This window comes from Chenopodium album, chromosome 6, assembly GCF_948465745.1.
Source record: "Chenopodium album chromosome 6, dcCheAlbu1.1, whole genome shotgun sequence".
Classification (NCBI taxonomy): Eukaryota; Viridiplantae; Streptophyta; class Magnoliopsida; order Caryophyllales; family Amaranthaceae; genus Chenopodium; species Chenopodium album.
Window position 1 is genome coordinate 3381894 of NC_137839.1, and position 19384 is coordinate 3401277.

The window sequence follows — 19384 nt, forward strand, 5'->3', positions numbered from 1 at the left end:
CAAGACTTTAAACACTCAGGATTAAATGAATACACCAAGGACAGACTGAGCAGACAACCCTCCCTATAAAACACCAACAAGGTTTCCAAAATACCGCATTAGATATCACAATAGCTTAAGCAAACGAAGCAATTCCTTCAAATAACAGCAAACTAGACTTAAGACACTCTGGTGCTTATTAATGAAATACTGGACTCTCAAGTGAGTAGACAACCCTCCCTATAAAACCTTTCCAAAAATCTATCAGAAGCAATGAATGAAATACCTCAGCAAGCAATTACTGCACATATCATATTGGATAGTCATCTATGTAACAAGCATTGATATTGACTATATCCACACTGATGAGGAATCAAGGAAGAATATCTACAGAGTGAACTGAAATGGCAATCAATAACAATATACTACCTCCGGATCATATTATATGCAACTTTGGGGTATTATTTGTAAGATATAAAAAATTCCAAAGTTGCATATAATACGATCCGGAGGTAGTAGACCCTTTCCCTCATCCAACACATGGCAGATCGTTCAGCATTCAATTACACTAGTCACTAGACCCCTTCCTCACTTGTTCAACCAATGTTTCAACATTAATACCACTGCTTCTCTTCTAAATCCTACACCAGTTTCCGCCTTTACGAGCATATAGTTCAGCAAGATTGATGGATAATAAAAATACTAATAAACTCTATATTTGCTTAATAGAGATCTTATAACCCTGCAATACATTATATACGCTGTGAAACAACTACATACAACAGAACCCTGTATCTATTCAATAGAGCTCAAAAGTTAATTTGTTGTGTTGAACAAAAGCACCAAAATAAAAGGTTACAAATGAACCCCAGTCTTAAAAAAAGTTTATATATATATATATATATAAAGAACACCCAAAAACCTCAAATTCAAGAATACAAAATTAACATCAATAATAATTTAGACCATTCCTCATGTAAACGTTAAAAAATTGCATGCAAATAATAATTTCATGCATTTACCTAAATAATCTCATTACATATAACCAAAAAAAACCATTATAGTTACCGTAGCATCCATCCTCTGGTTTTGGGATTTCTTTTGTGGTGAGTGGGTAAACTGGAGGCTCAGATCTTAATTTCATCGAACAATTTGGCAGGACATTCAAGGTGGGAAATTTTCAACCATGGCGGCAATTCAATCGATTCCACAGAAACCAAACACCAATAACAATTAGGCCCTGTATCTTTTAAGCTGAACTGAAGTACTGAACTGAACTGAAAGTTGTTTTTTTTTCTTTGTTTCGAGAGCCACAAGGGCGGGTGATGGAGAATTGGTCCAAAGATCCCCTTGAATCGGGAGAAAAGCTCTAACCACCTGAGCTCACTCTCAACTGATCTGAACTAAAAACAAGTCCAAAAGAACAGGACCATAGGGTTCCAGCAGTGCAATTTAATTGCTGCCAAGCCAAATGGTTAAAACTTACCCCGCACCTTAAACATTCCAAAGCCAAACAATCGATTACTTCAGGACGCATCACAGCCTCATTTATTTATTTATTTATTTGTTTATGCATGTATATACATATATTGATATACGAAGTATATATGTCTGGACTATGGAGTACGTTGGGGGTGAATAGGGTGAACAACAGAGCCAAATGATCAGAGATTCAGAGGTGCCAGATAAAAGAGAGAAAGAGAGCAAAACTTTGAAGTTAGTCTCTTAAATTTCTCAGAGGATCGTTTTCACAGTGGTCGGAGAAATCACCGGCTAAAGATGAACATCACAAGCGGAAGTTGTCATGGAAGAGGGGCAAAACAGTCATCAGAAAACACCCAATGCCTCACTCTTAACCTAATGATATTGCTGAACAAAGATCCTGAGATAGAAAAGCAACAAATATTAAAAATTCATTATTATTACTCAGCTAATCAAAACAGCTTAATTCAATAACTACACCAACTAGAAATAAAATTGGAATGCCAAATAAAATTATAGAAAACCAACATTTATCACAAATAATCAGCCAATGCAGAAATACCCAACAACCCCACCACCAAAAATTGAATAAATATTCAACAAGATAAAAACTCACACACCCTAAAACAAGACCTAAACAATAATTTTAAGACCACAAGATCAAATGCAAACATATAACTCATTTCCTTCTATCAACATAATCTTTACATATATACTCCGAATATTCAAAAATACTTAAGGGGCCGTTTGGTTGGGGTTAATAATCAAAGGGAATCGGAATGAACTTATATCATTTCCTTTGTTGTTGTTTGTTTGTCACTTTTTTGATTCCCTTAACCCATTTTTATTTTTGAGTTCACCCATTTTTAGTCTACATTGATTCCCCACCCCCCCCCCTAGACTTTCCCATTCCCTAGCCACCATACCCACCACCGTTGTACTTGCTGGAACTAGTCCCCACCGCTGGACTCGCCGCACTTCCCCCACAACTCGCCGGAGCCCGCGCACCTCCCCCACCTCTCCCCTCTAAAACACCTCCCCTCCCCGGAAAAACTTCCACCACCACGCAAAAACCCTAGAAAACACCATCCCTCCCCTTAAAAACGCCGGCCGACCTTCCACCCTAGGGTTTCGAGGGTGGGGGGAAGGTCGGCCGGCGTTTTTAAGGGGAGGGATGGTGTTTTCTAGGGTTTTTGCGTGGTGGTGGAAGTTTTTTCCGAGGAGGTTAGGGGCTGCGAGGGGTGGGGGAGGTGCGCCCAGGGCTGCCGATTCCCGTCGACGTTGTGGCTGGGCGGTGGGGTGGCTCCTGGTGGCTGGAAAAGTGAAGAAAGGGGATGTGTGGTGGTGGTGGTGATTCCCTTTGTTTATTGAAAACCAAACAACATAGTACTTGGAAAGGGTTTCATTCCATTCTCCTACATTCCCTTTGATCATTCCATTCCGATTCCCCCGCGCGAACCAAACGGCCCCTAAAAATAGAAATAATACCATTCCAACAATGGAGCTTCCAAGTTCCAAATCTTGTTTTCTTTCTTTCTTTCTTTTCTTCCAAGTGGCTCAGTTCCACATTTCATCTAACAATTGGGTGGAACATTAAGAGGTGGGTAAATCAACCATGACAGCAAATTAATCAAATTGGACTCAAATAATTTCCAACCGAACAAAAACCCACAAAATAAAAATAAAAATAAAAATAAAATAATACCCAGTTACCACCATTTGATTTTTCTGCCAAGCCAAATAGAATAACCACCCAAAACCCTCAAAATTTCTCCAAACCCAAATTTGATTTGACTACTTAATACCGTTTAATCTCATCACAGCCTCTACTGGTTGATGATTGTTTTTAGGGTAAGAAGATAGAGATGCATGCAGATAAGAGAGTTACAAAGTCAACCCACAGAGACACACACAGTTAAGGGTCCAGTAAGCTACGATGTGAGGACCATTTTATGGTAGTTGGAGAAATCACTGGCTAAAGATGACCTCCAATGATGGTAGTCATCTAGGGAGAAGGGCAAAATGGTCCTCGAGAAACTCCCATGGCCTCTCCCTGCCTCATTTTTGATAAACCACAGGACTATCTCTGAGCAAGGGCATGAGCGTCGCTGCCTTGGGCCCAGGGAGAAAGGTCCATTTTCATGGTTTTGTCATGACAATTAAAACATCATGGACTGAATATCCATTGAAGTGTACTCTTAGTTCTGCATTGAAACGGCTTCTTAGCTTTCTCTCCTCCATTGAAGCAGCTTCTAACGTAAGGTTTTTTTAAAATAATCAAATATCAATTTCACAATCTAGGGTTGATAGTAAATTTAATTGTCAGGATTAGTCAACTTAGGGTTCTTCCAAGGTTGTTTATTTAACTATTCAGCATATATACTAGAAAATTTTAACTTTGATGGTAACTGAGTCAATTTGGTTGCCAATGCGTTGCAAACTTAGGTTTATATAACCCTTGAATGTTAACTTTTCACAATAAAAATGGCTCAACTTAAACTATTAACATTGATCACACAATTTCATAATAATTGAACAAAAATGTAAATTAAGTTGAATAAGATGTAGAACAAGTTACATGTAAATAATACCTTCATTCAAATCACATGCAACTTGTTCTACACCAACTATCTCACATTCACACTACAAATAATTATTCAACAAAGAAACAAACCAACAACTTAAATCACATGCAAATTATACTTTTCAAGCATTTACATAAATGATCTCATACATACAATAAAACAACAATAAAAAAAAATTATTAAAAAAAAAAAAACAATAAATAAATACTATAAAAATAGCCTAACACTTGAAAATCAGCACTGTTTACAGAATTTCATAATAATTGCACAAGTAGATAAAGTATACTCCTTCAATTAAAGTGTAGTAAAAATTACATGCAAATAATACCTTCATGCAATCTCTATCAAAATAAATAAATAAATCTTCATGCAATCATGCATTTACATTAATTATTTCATCAAATACAAATACAAAGAAACAACTTGAAACATCAACATTACTCAAACACATTTGCATAATTATTGAGCAAAGAAAATCATACTTCAACATAGATGTAAGAAAGAACTACATGCAAACAATACTTTCATGCTTTTACATCAGCAATTCATAACACATAATAAATAAATAAATTTTTTTAAAAAAAATCATACCATACTTACTTATGACAGTAGTATCAATCCTCTATATCTGGGGATTGTTTGGTGTGTGGGTGAAGAGGAGGCTCAGATCTGCATTTCATTGAACAGCTTGGTGGCACATTCTTGAAGTGGGAAAATCTCAACCATGGCGGCAACTCAATCGAATCAACAAACCCCACAAACCAAACGACCCCAACAATATTACGGTTCCAACAATAACAACACAATTTCGATTGCTGCCAAGCCAAATGATCAAAATTTACCCCAAATCGAAGAACATTCCAAAAACCAAACAATCAATTACTTTGGATTGATTCATCACAGCCTCAATAATTAATAATTCGATTATTTATGTATATTTATATGTACGTAAGGCCTGGTTCTGTTCAGCTCAATTCAGTTCAATTCAGTTTAGCTCCAATCAATTCAAATCAGTTCCCAATTTCCTTCTCTCATAAACAATTCATTTCAGCTCTATTCAATTCAATTGTTTTCAGAAAATCAAAACAAGCCCATAGTACTTTTTTGGGTTAATATGGTAAACGGCGAAGAATAGAACCAAAGTTTAAAGATCCAAAGCAGCCAAAGAAGAAAAAAGGTGAGAGAAAGAGAGCAAAATTGTGGAAATTAAGCTCTTCGATTTCTCATAAAGCCGTTTTAATATTGGTCTGAGAAATCACCGGCTAAAGATGACCACTGTAGATGGTGGTTATCAAGGAAGAGTGGCAAAACGGTCCTCAGGAAACTCCCAATGCCTCTTCCTGCCTCATTCTTAAACTACTTACAGCCATGGCGGCAAATTAATCAAACAGTGTTTTGAGTGCAGATGGTGACACCATGTAACTATGGCCACTTGTAGAGCAAAGCAACCCCTTTTAACACTGACAAAGTAACCCCTTTAACACTAACCGAGTAACCCCTACAATATGAAGACTGTTTTGATGGTAGTTGGAGAAATCACTGGCTAAAGACGACCTCCATTGATGGTCATCGTCTAGGGAGAGGGGCAAAACAGTCCTTTGGAAACTCCCATGGCCTCTCCCTGCCTCATTTTTTGGTAAACCACAGGACTATCCCTGAAACAAGGGCAGGAGGGATTACTGCCAAGGAAAAGGTCCATTTTCATGGTTTTGTCCTGACATTTATAACATCATGGACTGAATTATCCATTGAAGCGCACTCTTAGTTCTCCATTGAAGCAGCTTTTGAGCTTTCTATCCTCAATTGAAGCAGCTTCTGAGGTAAGATTCTTTTTTTCAATTATGGAATATCAATTTCACAATCTAAGGTTAATCATGAATTTAATTGTCAGTATAGTCAATGTAGGGTTCTTTCAAGGTGGATTATTGAACTATTGAGCATAAATACTCAAAGAATTTAACTTTGATAATTGAATCAAATTTGGTTGCCAATGCGTTGCAGGCTATGGTTTATATAACCCTTGAATCTCAACTTTTCACACTAAATTGACCAACTTAAAACATTAAGATTTCAGAATATCATAATAATTGAATAAAAAGATAAATTAACTTGAATATAGATGTAGAAAAAGTTGCATGCAAACAATACTTTCATTGATTTTCATCAATTATCTAACTACACATAATAAATCAACAATAGAACAAACCAACAACTTAAAAACATCAACTTTGTTTACCCACTTCACAATAATTGAACGAAAGACAGATTACACATGAATATATATGCAGAAAAAATCACATGCAAACTATACTTTTCATGCATTTACCTTAATAATCTTATTACACACAATAAAACAACAATTTTTTTACAAAAAAAAAAAAAACAACTTGAAACATCAACATTGTTTACGCAGCTGAATAATTGCACAAGTAGATAAATTATACTCCTTCAACAAATGCAGAAAAAAACACTTATACTTGCATGCAATCATGAATTTACATCATCACATCACACAAATTTTCTAAAAATAAAACCTTAAAACATCAACATTACAAAATTTCTTAATAACTGAGCAAAGAGAAAATTCATAATTCAACTAATTTTAAGAAAGAATTACATGCAAACAATACTTTCATGCATTTACATCAACAATCTCATTACACATAATAAACCAAATAAAGTGAAAAAAATCATACCATACTTACTTATTACCGTAGCTCAATCCACTGTATCTGGGGTTAATTTGGTGGGTGGGTAAAGAGGAGGCTCAGATCTGCATTTCATCGAACAGCTTGGCGGCACATTCTCGAAGTGGGAAAATCTCAACCATGGCGGCAACTCAATCAAATCAATAAACCCACAAATCCCACAAACCAAACGACCCCAACAAAATTAGGGTTTCAGCAACAGCAACAGAAACAACAACAACACCAACAGAATTTCGATTGCTGCCAAGCCAATTGATCAAAATTTATCCCAAAACGAAGAACATTCCAGGAACCAAACAATCGATTACTTTGAATTGACTCATCACTGCCTCAATAATTAATTAATTTGATTATGTATGTATGTATATATATATATGTACGTAGTACTGTTGTTGGGGTTGGATATGGTGAATGATGAAAAACAGAGCCAAGTTCAGAGATTCAGAGCAGCCAAAAAAAAAAAAAGAAAAAGAAAAAGAAATGGTTAGAGAAAGAGAACGAAATTGTGGAAATTAAGCTCTTCGATTTCTCAGAGGGCCGTTTTAATGGTGGTCGGAGAAATCACCGGCTAAAGATGACCGCCGTGAACGGTGGTCATCAAAGAAGAGGGGCAAAACGGTCCTCGGGAAACTCCCACTGCCTCTTCCTGCCTCATTCTTAAACTAATGAGATTTGTTGGGTAAAAACCCTAGTTTTTTGGGTTTTATAGTAGTGCTGGTTTGAAGGGAAATGTCGATTTTGCCCTCAAAAATTATGGGTTGCTCACTTTAACAGTCAAACCTAGAATAGGACTACATTATATGCTACGGAGTACTCCGTAGTATGCTACTACATTATACCGAGTCGTTAGAGAGCTTGTATACACCCGAGTATATCGTACCTCAACTAGGTATACGATACACCCGGGTGTATATATACGTAGTAATAAATTGTAGAGTCGTCTTTTAAAGATTGCTTCGTATCTCATTTCCATTTTATTAAGTGATTTAGAGATAGAGAAAATAAATGGTGAATTCCCAAAAATGCATTTTATGTACTCCCTCCGTTTTTAAATACTTGCTCTATTTTTTCTATGCGCGGTGTTTTAGGAGAAATTGGAGAAAATAATATAAAATAGAGGTAGTGGGGTAGTTGAGAAAATAAAAAATTATAAAAAGCAAAAATAGTAGAAGAATAGGAGGAGAGAGTATTATGTTAGGTAGTGTGAAAAATGAATTAAATATTGTAAAAGCTTTATAAAGGAGAAAATGGAGCAAGTATTTAAAAACAGCGAAAAAGAAAAGTAAAGCAAGTATTTAAAAATAGCCGAAAAAGAAAAACAAGTATTTAAAAACGGAGAGAGTAGCAGCTAAAAAGCCTAAAATTATGCCATTCAAGGTTTACAAAGCAATTTCATTAAAGGCTCATTACTTTAACTACTGAAGTTTAATCTACTTCCAAACTATGGCTTGTACCATTGTAGTTTTACTTTTCAACCAAATATTTGAACTAATTGTTCGAAGAAATGAGACAGACTCTAAGAGTGATTTTCGTGTTACATGGATATCTTTCTCACTCAAACACTTGCAATTCAAATAAACTTCACAAAAACCGCACTTCCAAATTTTTGAGGCATTTTTCATTGATTTTGAACGTGCACTTGTACAATGAAGTAATTAATCAATAATCATCAATACTTTACTGATTATCTCACTGTACATGATATACAATGTTTCATTGAACCAAAACCAAATGTAAAATTCTCCAGGAACCAAATGTATTTCTTCATCAATGTCTCAAAATGGTGCAGGTTAATTTGCATGCAAAGACCGGAGCACATCCAAGTGAATAGGTGTGAGTTCAGCTCGTGGAAGGAGAACTTCATCAGCAATTGGGAGGCATCAAGAAGACCACTAGCAGCACCACAATCACCAGATTAGCTGCTGCCGGTTAAGTGCAAGCATCCTTGGCCAGTGGTTTGGTTACTCTGAACTCTGAAGTCTGACTAGAAACCAACGCAACCAAAATATCCAGGAGCTTAAGGTAAAACATACAGAAGTAATACAGATTCTATCTTGACCAGATGTTTCATGATTGTCTAAAAAGGCGAAATACCCATCTCTTGTAACACCCAACGCTTCTTGGGACTTCATTTTTAAGGATAGAATATTTTGAAACTTTGATTTCCTGGAAAATAACAGTTACGAAAAGAAAAAAATTACGAACAGGTGCAAACTTTGATATTAGAGTGAAACCAAGTTGTAAATCTTATTGCTATTATCATGACATTTAAACAGAAAGATAAGCAACAAAGGGTACAGAACATAATAGAGAAAAAAGACATACTGTTTATCAAGCCGTAATCAAAGGTTAGAAATTACCGGCTTTTGTATATGGTGATAAGCCTAGCCAACCACAGTGATCATCAAAGAGAAGAGGCAAACGGCTTTCAAGATGCACAGCCATTCCAAGTCTAAAACAAAAGCACATAATCAAATTAACAGCTACAAGATGCAAGATAATAAAACTAACAGCTAGAAGATGATAAAGATAGTACTCAAGTACCATGGCGGCAACAGAAGTAAAGCTCCCAGCTTACTGCTGCCAGGCCAATGGCAAAACCCTTGATATTCGTTTCTCCAGTACCAGTCTACTTGTTGGAGCAGAAAACATGTTTCTAAACTGAATGGAATTGAACTGGAGAACTGTAAAGCAAGTTGACGGGCTTACTTGTGTAAATTAATAGATTAGGGTATGCTATCTTCCCAACAACATAAAAGTTTTAGTCCCAAATGATTTGGGTTCGGTTAACACCCTAACATGAATCGTCACAAGGAACCGTCCGAAAAGGAAAAAGAGCATAGCAACGTAATCGATTGAATAAAAGTTGGATAGAGTGTGTAAAGTGAAAAACAGAAAGACAAATAAAATTTATGAGAGTTTTACAAGAGTGGTAAGGGGATAAAAAGGATAGGGAGAATATGTGAGTGAAAAACTTAAAAGGTTTGAGAAAACATAAAGGTGTACTATCTTCCTACTAAAATTTAGTCAGAACAAAAAGGCTCAGATTCGCCTTTGATCAAGCATAAGGAGACAAAAGTCTGGTAGTCAATACCATGGCGGCAAATCAAGTAGAGCTCATAAGCTTTACTGCTGCCAAGCCAACGGCACGACCCTAATTATGTATCTCCAGCGCCAGTCTACTAATTGAAGTAGAATTTTTTTATCATCACAGCCTTAAAATTTCAGGAACAACAAAAGGCCAGGTTTATACTCCGTTGTTTTACATATCCCAATTTGACCAGCAAAAATGCCAACTATACATTGAGACAGTTCTAACGAGTACTCACAGACTATGTTTAATCTAATGTATAAAGCACCAATGCTGGTCAAAGTGGTGAATGTGAATAGTGCACAATGTGTCACCAATAGACTTCATTGTAGTCAGCATTCACATGAAATCACTTTTCCCTTTCACTTGAAATTCACTACCCTGAACTTATTATAGCAGTGACATGTACTTGAGTATGCCCTATTAGAACTTATCTCCCAGGGGTGAGTTTGGGAGAAATCATTCAACAGGGCAAAGAATCCTGATCTCCTTTGAGAAAAGATATCCAGGAAAGTGTTTGCTTATTTCTTCTCTATCCAAGCAATGAGCCATGATCTTTCCATGACGATGCCAATTGAAAAAAGGGAAGAAACGACGACAGCCTCCACAAAGTTGATAGCATATGACAAAGCTACAATTGAATAAGAGAGGCATTACTAAGATCCTCTGGATTGCAAAGCTCTAACTTCTAATCACAGCATGAGGTTTTTTAACAAGTAGCAAGCAAAAATGAACAGTCGATAGCAATTAAACTGATTTTCATCCATCCCCAACAGAGAGAGCAAGAAATGTGAATAGGGGAAACAACGAAAAGAAACACCTCAATGCAGAAAACCAACAGAACCTCCCCCCCCCCCCCCCCTCCTCCCCCCTCCCAAATTCCACAGTTAAAAGCAAGGGAGGCAAGGTACAAAATCGCATGAAGAAATTGGTTCAAAATTGCAATCTCTAACTACCAACACTGCTGCTGCTACTAATCATCTATATCCACAGGAATGTGTTCTAAGTTACTGAAACACACATTATTTGACAGCTTTTCACAAGCGTTCCAAAATAATATCAATAAGCACTACATATAAAATTATATTTATTTAACCATTCAACATTAAAACTTTCAAAGCAGACAACAACCTTACAATTAACCCAGAAATGCAGGCTATGCAGCTATAACAAGCTCATTGTAAAACTATATACAAGCCTAAAATATACAAGCTTACCATCCAATAACACAATCAAAATCCCATTAATCTCATCATCAACTTTGCCCCTCCTTATATCTTCACCCAAACCTGCAACCCAACAATAAATCACTTTAAAAAAACATTACTTTCACCATTTATTGTAAGCTTAAGCAAAAAACAATCACAACCCAAACAGTAAATTACACTCACAAAAATGCAAAAAATCACATGCAAAACATAAAACCCATATCATAATTTCACAAAAACTTGATTTCTTTTCATCCATTATTTGAGGAGTATTTGGGGGAGGCTCAGATCCGAATTTCACCAAAGCTTTTTTGGGGAGCATTATCAAGGTGAGGTAATCAACCATGGCGGCAACCAAACAAGATCGACATTAACAGATATAAGATGAACTAAACAAGGCCTTAGGACCAATTCAGTTCAGCTTAATATAGTTCAGTTTTCAGTTCAGCTTAATATAGTTCAGTTTTCAGTTCAGCTCAGTCAGTAAATGAGAACAGGCCCTTAGTTTCCAGTTACAACAACCACCACCACCAACACCACCGTCGCAACCAAAAATGCCGATCAAGTTGCTGCCAAGCCAAATGGAAAAATACCCACCTCGAAAAACACAACCAAAACCCAGAAAAACTTGATTAAATTGAACGATCGAATTCATCATAGCCTCAATGGAAAAAACGGAGGTAGTAATAATAATAATAATAATAATAATAATGAAGATGATAAATAAATAAATAAATAATACGGAGTAGTAGTAATAATTAGGCCAATTAGTGACCAAGTTTGATAGAAAGGGAGGAAGAAAGGGTAAGATAGTGCCATTATTGAAGCAGCTGATCTTTCTTTGAGGGCCGTTTTAATGGTGGTCGGAGAAATCATCGGCTAAAGATTATCGACCGCCGTAAAGGGTGGTGGGTTATCAAGGGAGAGTGGCAAACGGCCTCGGAAACTCCCATGGCCTCTCCCTGCCTCATTCTTCGTTGAGGAGCGTGTGGTGCTTGTTTGCTTCTTTATATACAAAACCCTAGTGTTTCGGGTTTAACCCGGTTTCTGTGGGCGGGTTTGGTGAGATTGTACTGCCTCCGTTTTTTAGGTAACACGTTTTGACTTTGACTTTAACACTATTCACACATTTCCCTTTCACCGTGTTTTGTGATTTATACGTAATCTTGTTAGAGTCAATGATTCATCACTATATATATTTTCAAAATATCAACTTTTTACAGTAATATTTGCTTTTCGGTAGTTAAAAATATTAACGGTTGAACTTGTGCATTGGAAAACGCGACTAAAAAATTGTGTCAACTAAAAATACAATAAATAGAGGAAGTATTAAATTAAAGCATACACCGTGATAAGTTTAAAAAAAAAGGTACAAAGTAGAAACTCATGAGCAATTTTGGTCTATGGTTATAGTAAAAAAATCACTTATGTGTTCGTGTTGTAGTCTTTTCTTTTAGGTGATTGCTAATTCAATTGATTTCTTTATTAGCGAGCTATAATGATTTTTCAATATGTTGGTTGTATTTGCTCCGATACCACGTATTTTACGCAAGTGGCTCTATGAAATTGATTCTTCAAAAATAAAAAATAAAATTATCAATACAAGATGATCATGTTATTCATGTAGAGCAACGAAAAGAACAAGACTTGAAAACCTATTTTATTAAACCTCAAAGGGCGTGTTCGACAAAATGTAGTTGTAGAGGTAGTTGTTAGCTGTGATGGTGGCTGTTAGCTATATGTGTAGCTGTCAACTAGCTGTTAGCTGTGAAAATAAATAATTCAGTACGTGTGTTTGGTAAACTAGCTGTTAGCTTTTCACAAAAGTTAATAATGTTAACTTTTCACAAAAACTACTTCAACCACTAAACTCTACCCCCACCACTACATTCCCAAACACTCATAATTTTTTCAGTCTAGTGGTTTGAATAAGTCAAAGCACTAAAAGCTACCTAAAAGCTACTCAAAAGATAGTGCCGAAGACGCCCCAAGTCTCCAACATTTTGCTAACAACTCATACATCTATTGCACCCCCTTCGTTCATAAGGAGGCAAAAAGAGCCACAATTTTAACCTCAGATACAGTCGATCCCTCTAAGAGTTTTTTCAGTGCAGCTGAATTCTACTCCGTACATAGTAAGAGTAACCAACAGCAAAATTACGGAGTACAAGTTTATGTCCTTGTCAAAAAATACGGACAACTATTGCAGAAATTTACGTTCATCCATATACTACAAGGTATAAATGTATAATTAAAATTCAAGGTTCAACTGTACACATTATTTTAAGACATCCCCATGACCCCATTAACAACAATCCATGCTAAAGCCAATTCAGGAGCAGTCTCCACTCCTTAAACTCTGAAGGAGCTTCAAGTATCCGGCATATTCAGGACATATATATCTGCAAACGCCATAACAGGGAAAATGGGAATTCAGTGATAAGATTAGCTATCAACAACCAACCAAATAAACAGATTGGACTATTGGAGTGGTTATATAATTCCATTTCCAACACTTCCATTCGATATGATAAGGTAAAACTAACAACAGATAGATAGAATACATACCCATGTCGGAAAAGGAAGTCAATGATGACAAGAGTACAATTTGACTTAAAAAATTGGGTTCTCTTAATCACATTTGCTACGTGTGGAACAGGGATCAACCTGAAGCTCTCCACCTCACCATCTGCCATATTACAAAAAAAAAAAAAAAAACAAAAAAAAAAAAAAAAAATAAAGAAAATTGACAGGACAAATGAAATATGAAAAAGGGCAAAGCCATCATTTTCAATATGGGGTATAATGACAAATTGACATTACAACTTAGCCTGCCTACCAATGTTGTCGGGAACAAAATCTTCAGGAAGCTTGAGATCATAACAGAAAAGAACATCTCTCTTAAGTCTATCTCCATTGATATCCATGTAAGAGACAGCCCCAACTGGTTCAACTCTGGTACACACAGAACATGATGCCATGAATACATTGATAGGCAAGTTATTACTCGTAGATGTTAAAGGGTCATAGGTGCACAGATGATATAAAAATCCAAGAATACGACAAATTTACAAAACTTGAGCAGTAGCAGTTTTCTTAGTTAAGCATTGTAATATGTGTTTTAAATAAAAAAAATGATATCAACTCTAGACCAAAAAGAGGGATCGGACAGATGGTTACTTCTTGGAGATGGATATGGGTATTCCTGCTTCCTCCTCACATTCCTTCATCATATTCTCACCACAAGGAATTCCATGAGGCTGCAATATTTTCAAAGATGCTTGAGATAAAGATTTAAACAAAAATAATATGGCATGAGAAACATAGTAAGATGTACACTATCAAGACAAACAGAGGTAAAATGGTAACAGTGAAACTAAAGCTTTACGCAATCCGAGTATTACTAAGTACTAACTAGATTAACAAATGCTTAAACGAACCAATGCAAAGAGACTGATCAAATTTGAGGACAAAAAAGTCGCAGAATAGTCAAGCAAAAGATAACATGGAGAAATCCACCAGACAGTGTATCTATGGCCAGGTATGCAAGTACTTAACTGAAGCTTTAACTCTGAAGAAAGCTCCAAATTTCTAAAGGCTCAAGAATGTCAAAAGGCGATAAAAAAAACTAATTTAAAGATGAGATAAGATGGTAATTTTTTTTTCTGTCTTTTAACATGTATTTTTGAAAGATATTCCTGGACCCAAAGAGCAGATGTGAGATGTTAGCATAACAAATAGGAGTTTGATCACTATATAAAGAATGTTAACAATTGTTCACTAATTCTAAACTCCTTGCAAGTTTTTCTTAAGCCCCATAAAACATCAAGCTGAAAGTTGCAACTAACCAATCCTCCAGCAACAAGATGATCAAGCATCCCTGGAAAGTTGGACTTTGCTTGACTTCTCTTTCCCAGCCAAAGAAACTTCTGACCTTCTTTTTCAACACAGCCATTCATGTGACTCCATATGCCTATAATAAAAGGAAAATGCAAAACCACATTAGTCTTCTTCTGTTCGGAGGGATTAAGGAATGGTAGTTCAATTATGCAAAACAAATATAATTACTGTCTGGAGCAATACAGTTATACAACTAGAATCACTGTGTATGCTAAGACCAAATTCAATTAGCAAAACAAGCATCACCTAGCAAGCTTTTGCTCTTAAATAAGTTTTGTGACTAGTCACACGATGCTAGTTCCACTCAACTAATGCAGATAGACAAATTGAAATTGAATGAATCACAGAGATATAGAACAGTGAGGTGGGCAGGTGACACATTGAATTTGGTGATTCTTGTTTCTGTCATGGATCCAAGTAACCCACACACCAATCTGGGGTCAAACCTCAACTTGAGTCAAACTCAGCCTGGTCAACCACCTTTAGTGGTGTATACGAGGCACAAAGGGAGGAGCAAGCATGGGCAGCAACAAGCAACAGCAGCAGGGGGCATTTCTTAGCAACGAGACAAATTCCATTAAGAAGAAGAGAAGGAAAGGAAGACAGCTAGTTTATTTTGTGTCTTATTTATGTTTTTCTAAATTAGCTAAGTATCACATGTTAGCCTTAAGGTCAGCTTGACCATTTTAGTATAAGTATGGTAATTTGAGTAGTGGGAAGATCAGGCAGAAATTAGTGAGGAAAATTTGGAGAGTTGCAACCTCAAGTTGCTAGGAGATTTGTAGCCTCAAGCTACTATGTATCCCTTCCATTAATCAGTTCAATGAAAAATCAGTCCTTCTCTTACTAATGAGTATTATCGAGTGAAACAGCCTTAGTCTATAACAGTTTCTCCTAGAATGGGGATAATAACTGCATGATATAGAGACCCAAAGAAGATAGGAGTCTGGAGCATCTACAAACTTCATGTACATACACTCAGCTTCTCATACAGCATTTCCAGTTCTCTAGATGACTGTAAACTAGAAATCAAAGCCCACTTACACGAAAGACTGGCCATTGGGAAATAATATTCTGACTTGTAGACATGTTACTAGCAAGACAATGACAAATATAATTAGGAACAGCAAGCCAAAAAAATGCTGTTATCCAAGTAATATGACACTGAGGACCTTTTTTAAAAGATGCAATAAAGTGACTAAATGACATGGACAAGGAATCAATCAATCAATCAATCAATCAAAGCCTTAATCCCAAAAGTGGGGTCGGCTAACATGAACCAAATTTGATTATTCCGTGTAGTCATCAACATAAATCTTTCTCCTCCATCCCTTACGATCCAAAACTTCATCCTCACGTAAATCCATGCACTTCATATCCTTCCTCACTCCTTCCAACCAAGTCATCTTTGGTCTCCCTCTTCCTCGTTTAAATGGACAAGGAATATGGTTATCAAAAGCAGAGAATATTTTACCTTTATTCCAAAATAAGGAGCTGCAGCACGTTCTAGTGAGAAAAACGCTCGTGTCCCAAAGCATGATGTAACAGGGAAGAGCTGGTTCAAGTAATGTCATGCACAGTCATTCATGGTTAGGAAAATATTCATTGTTCTGTCAACAGATTAGTATAATTATATTTCCATAAGCTTCTAAACAAGTGCTGTTTAAGACTTATGCATAAGAAAAGAGCCAAAAGTTTCCCTTATAAAAACATTATAGAAAAGATTGACATGCAAATAAACTTGATTTGGAGCTGCAATAGAGAATTTCAATAAACTTTTCTTTTTAATTTGCAGGATAAAACTTATATTTACACATACATACATCAATAGTTTCCAAAATGTAACTTGATAAATATTTCGAGAACATCTAAAAGGGGAAGATCAGCAGATGGCACTTTGAATTTATCACTCCAAGTTAGGCAGTAAAGTAGTAGACATTCCACTAGATATCCATGAAAAAGAGAGATGCAATACTGAATCGTATAGAATATAAAACGCTTGGCCATCAGAAATACCTCATTCCTAATACCTGGAATCAGTTCTTCTCCCAGGCAGTTGATTACATTAGCAACTGCAGAAGTTCTATCTTCAGGTGATTTTAGTTCTGGATGTAGTGTTATATACCAGTCGAAATGACCATTGTGCAAAACATCTCGTGGGAACGAGAACACATCTTGGAACCTTCTCAAGTGGTCAGCAAATCTATGAATTGTCAAAGTAAGCATTTAGTTGACAGTTTATCTTCTCAAGATAAGGGGATCAGGGGGATGTAAACAGCTTTGAAGTTTTCCAATTTGATTTTTACAGCATTTCAGCATCCATTCTACGTCTTAAAATGGAAATCATATATTTTGACAGCAAACTTTATTGAAATGAACAGCTTTTATCATCTCAGTCCAAGTTTGCCATTGTGATTTCATGATCAAATTTCATCAGAATGCTAATCCGGATGGCAGTACAACCGCAACTAAGATCTTGTGTTTTAGAACAATTAAAGAACTAAAACTAAGATATGTAAAAACATACAACTCCAAACTCGTGTCGCTGAATTATCCCTTAGCCCCAATAGGCAACAGTCTTGGCAAAAAAAAAGAGTACTACAACTCCCCCAAACTCGGAATTAATAGTCACGTTAGTAGTGTAATCCAAACTAGAAATGCAAAAACTAATGCTAAACCCCTTAACCCCAACTGTCTTGGCAATAAAATGAATACTACCTCCCCACACCCGGAATTAATAGTCACGTTAATAGTGTAATTCAAACTACCAATGCAACAACTAAATCAAAATTTTAAATTCATGTCAAATTCCAAGCTCAAGAAGAATCAGTACATCTTATACAACTAAAATGTCATTAAGGTAAACGAGAAATTGTAAAATTTACCATTAGCATCTGATAATTTCCGGGCATAATTTTCATCAATATCTAATTAAATTAACATGAACTATCAAATTCAACAAGCTAATTACAGTTACAGTAGTAGTCATCAACAAAAGGAAGAATAAAGAGATTACCCATTATGTACATAACCAACAACTTGCTCTTCAACAACAAATGGAACAAATTCCCACAATTTTTCCTGCAAAATAAATCCTAAATCGTCAGTTCATCTTCATCACCCACCAAAAAAAAGGAAAAGATAAAATTACTTACCACATTTCGATTACAAGAGCTAACTTTATCAAAGAAACCAGTTAGGTCAGATGGGTCGGGTTTGGACTGACCAATTTGAATAACATCATCCCAAGTGAAGTTGTTCGATGATACAACGGTTGAATTTAAACCAGTGAAGTTAGAAGTTGAATAACCCAGAAATTGATTAAGTTTTGCTGAAGAAGATGATGGGAATTTTGAGAAGAGTGGAAATGAGTGAGTGAGATAGTTGGTGAGTGGGAGGTTTTTGCAAGCCATTGAAGCCCAAAAATCGTATGGCTTTGTCTCGAATAAGCTTAAGAGTGACTACGTATGACTTATGATCGAGTAATAGTTAGAGACTTTGAGTAGACCTGATCCCAATACAAGGTTTGGCTTGAAAATGGTCCAGTTAGGACCGGATGGTTCGAGTTGATGAATTTTTCAGGCGTAAATTCGCGTTAGGAGCAATCTAAGGCGCATGACTCGCATCAGGCAGAAGTCTTTTTGTAAAATATTAGGAGTGTTTTTGTAAAAAAAAAATAAAATAAAATAAAATAAAATATTAGGAGGAAAAGCTCCTCGAAAAACAACACTTAAGAAGTTACAAAAATTGGTGTTTTTCATTTTACCCTCCTTATAAGCTATTTTAGACTTCTTAAAATTTCCTTATTTGGCCCAATTTATATTTCTTTGATTGAAAAACGATTTCATAAGACTAGGTCAAACAACTCCTAATTTGATTTTAGTAAGTTTAGATGAATGTTTACATTTTAGCTACTTTTACTCAAATTATGACACTTTTTTTTTAACAATCTAGCAGCCAATGATCACCTTTGTGATACACAATGATTTTCATGACAAAATCACCTACATGATCAACTTTATTGATAGAATGAAGTTGAGAGGCTGAAATTTAAAAATGCCAAAGGAATAAGTAATTTATTTCCTCTATATTGAAAGGGTTTTGAGTGGATCATATTTTATGCCATTAATAATAATTTGTCGTTTTAAGAGTACATTACTATGCCAATAAAGCTTAATTTGTTGATTATAATATTTCAAGTTAGAAGTTCTAACATAATAGTGGGATTGACCAAAGAACTCTTACTACAAAGTCGTCACTTTTTAGCAATTTTTCCCTCTAACTTTTGTAAATCATTGGCTTTTTCCTACTTTTAAGGTACTTGTTTGTACCTCTTCCCCCCCCCCCCCTTAATTACCGTTTTTTTCACAAATAAAACTATATTTGGGGACGAAGGGAGTATAATTTTATGAATTTGAGCCACTAAGAGAT

At 35.8% G+C, this 19384-nt stretch overlaps 1 protein-coding gene and 2 long non-coding RNA genes across 9 annotated transcripts; all 3 read right to left on the minus strand.

Moving 5' to 3' along the window:
- Positions 1-886: 886 nt before the first annotated feature.
- Positions 887-7416, minus strand: LOC145635599 (uncharacterized). 2 transcript variants are annotated; one of them, XR_014113867.1, is made up of 2 exons: positions 6752-7416; positions 887-1861 (listed from the first exon to the last, which is right to left on the minus strand). It is a non-coding gene; the product is annotated as an uncharacterized LOC145635599 (long non-coding RNA). The 2 variants fall into 2 exon arrangements; XR_014113868.1 differs by having other exon boundaries at positions 6743-7416.
- Positions 7417-8350: 934 nt separating this feature from the next.
- On the minus strand, positions 8351-12027 carry LOC145635601 (uncharacterized). 5 transcript variants are annotated; one of them, XR_014113873.1, is made up of 4 exons: positions 11063-12027; positions 9299-9438; positions 9115-9206; positions 8351-8920 (listed from the first exon to the last, which is right to left on the minus strand). It is a non-coding gene; the product is annotated as an uncharacterized LOC145635601 (long non-coding RNA). The 5 variants fall into 5 exon arrangements; XR_014113869.1 differs by having other exon boundaries at positions 9299-10476; XR_014113870.1 differs by having other exon boundaries at positions 9080-9206; positions 9299-10476.
- Positions 12028-13066: 1039 nt separating this feature from the next.
- Positions 13067-18611, minus strand: LOC145634293 (nudix hydrolase 20, chloroplastic-like). 2 transcript variants are annotated; one of them, XM_081685714.1, is made up of 9 exons: positions 18109-18611; positions 17970-18034; positions 16984-17156; positions 16428-16508; positions 14902-15026; positions 14234-14313; positions 13893-14008; positions 13622-13742; positions 13067-13455 (listed from the first exon to the last, which is right to left on the minus strand). In XM_081685714.1, exons 1-9 carry the CDS (start codon positions 18364-18366, stop codon positions 13386-13388), a joined length of 1089 nt encoding a protein of 362 aa, XP_081541840.1. In that variant the 5' UTR covers positions 18367-18611; the 3' UTR covers positions 13067-13385. The 2 variants fall into 2 exon arrangements, with proteins under 2 accessions (XP_081541840.1, XP_081541841.1); XM_081685715.1 differs by having other exon boundaries at positions 13068-13455; positions 14902-15016; positions 16414-16508; positions 16970-17156; positions 18109-18609.
- Between the last annotated feature and the right edge of the window lie 773 nt (positions 18612-19384).

Bases quoted from the DNA above. Each gene is read 5' to 3' on its own strand.
- LOC145634293 (XM_081685715.1), bottom strand. From the start codon at position 18,366: ATGGCTTGCAAAAACCTCCCACTCACCAACTATCTCACTCACTCATTT. The intron at 16,509-16,969 runs GTATTTCTGATG...TACTTGAACCAG, and splicing joins TTCCAGGTATTAGGAATGAG to CTCTTCCCTGTTACATCATG. The intron at 14,314-14,901 runs GTTAGTTGCAAC...AAAATATTGCAG, and splicing joins ATCTTGTTGCTGGAGGATTG to CCTCATGGAATTCCTTGTGG.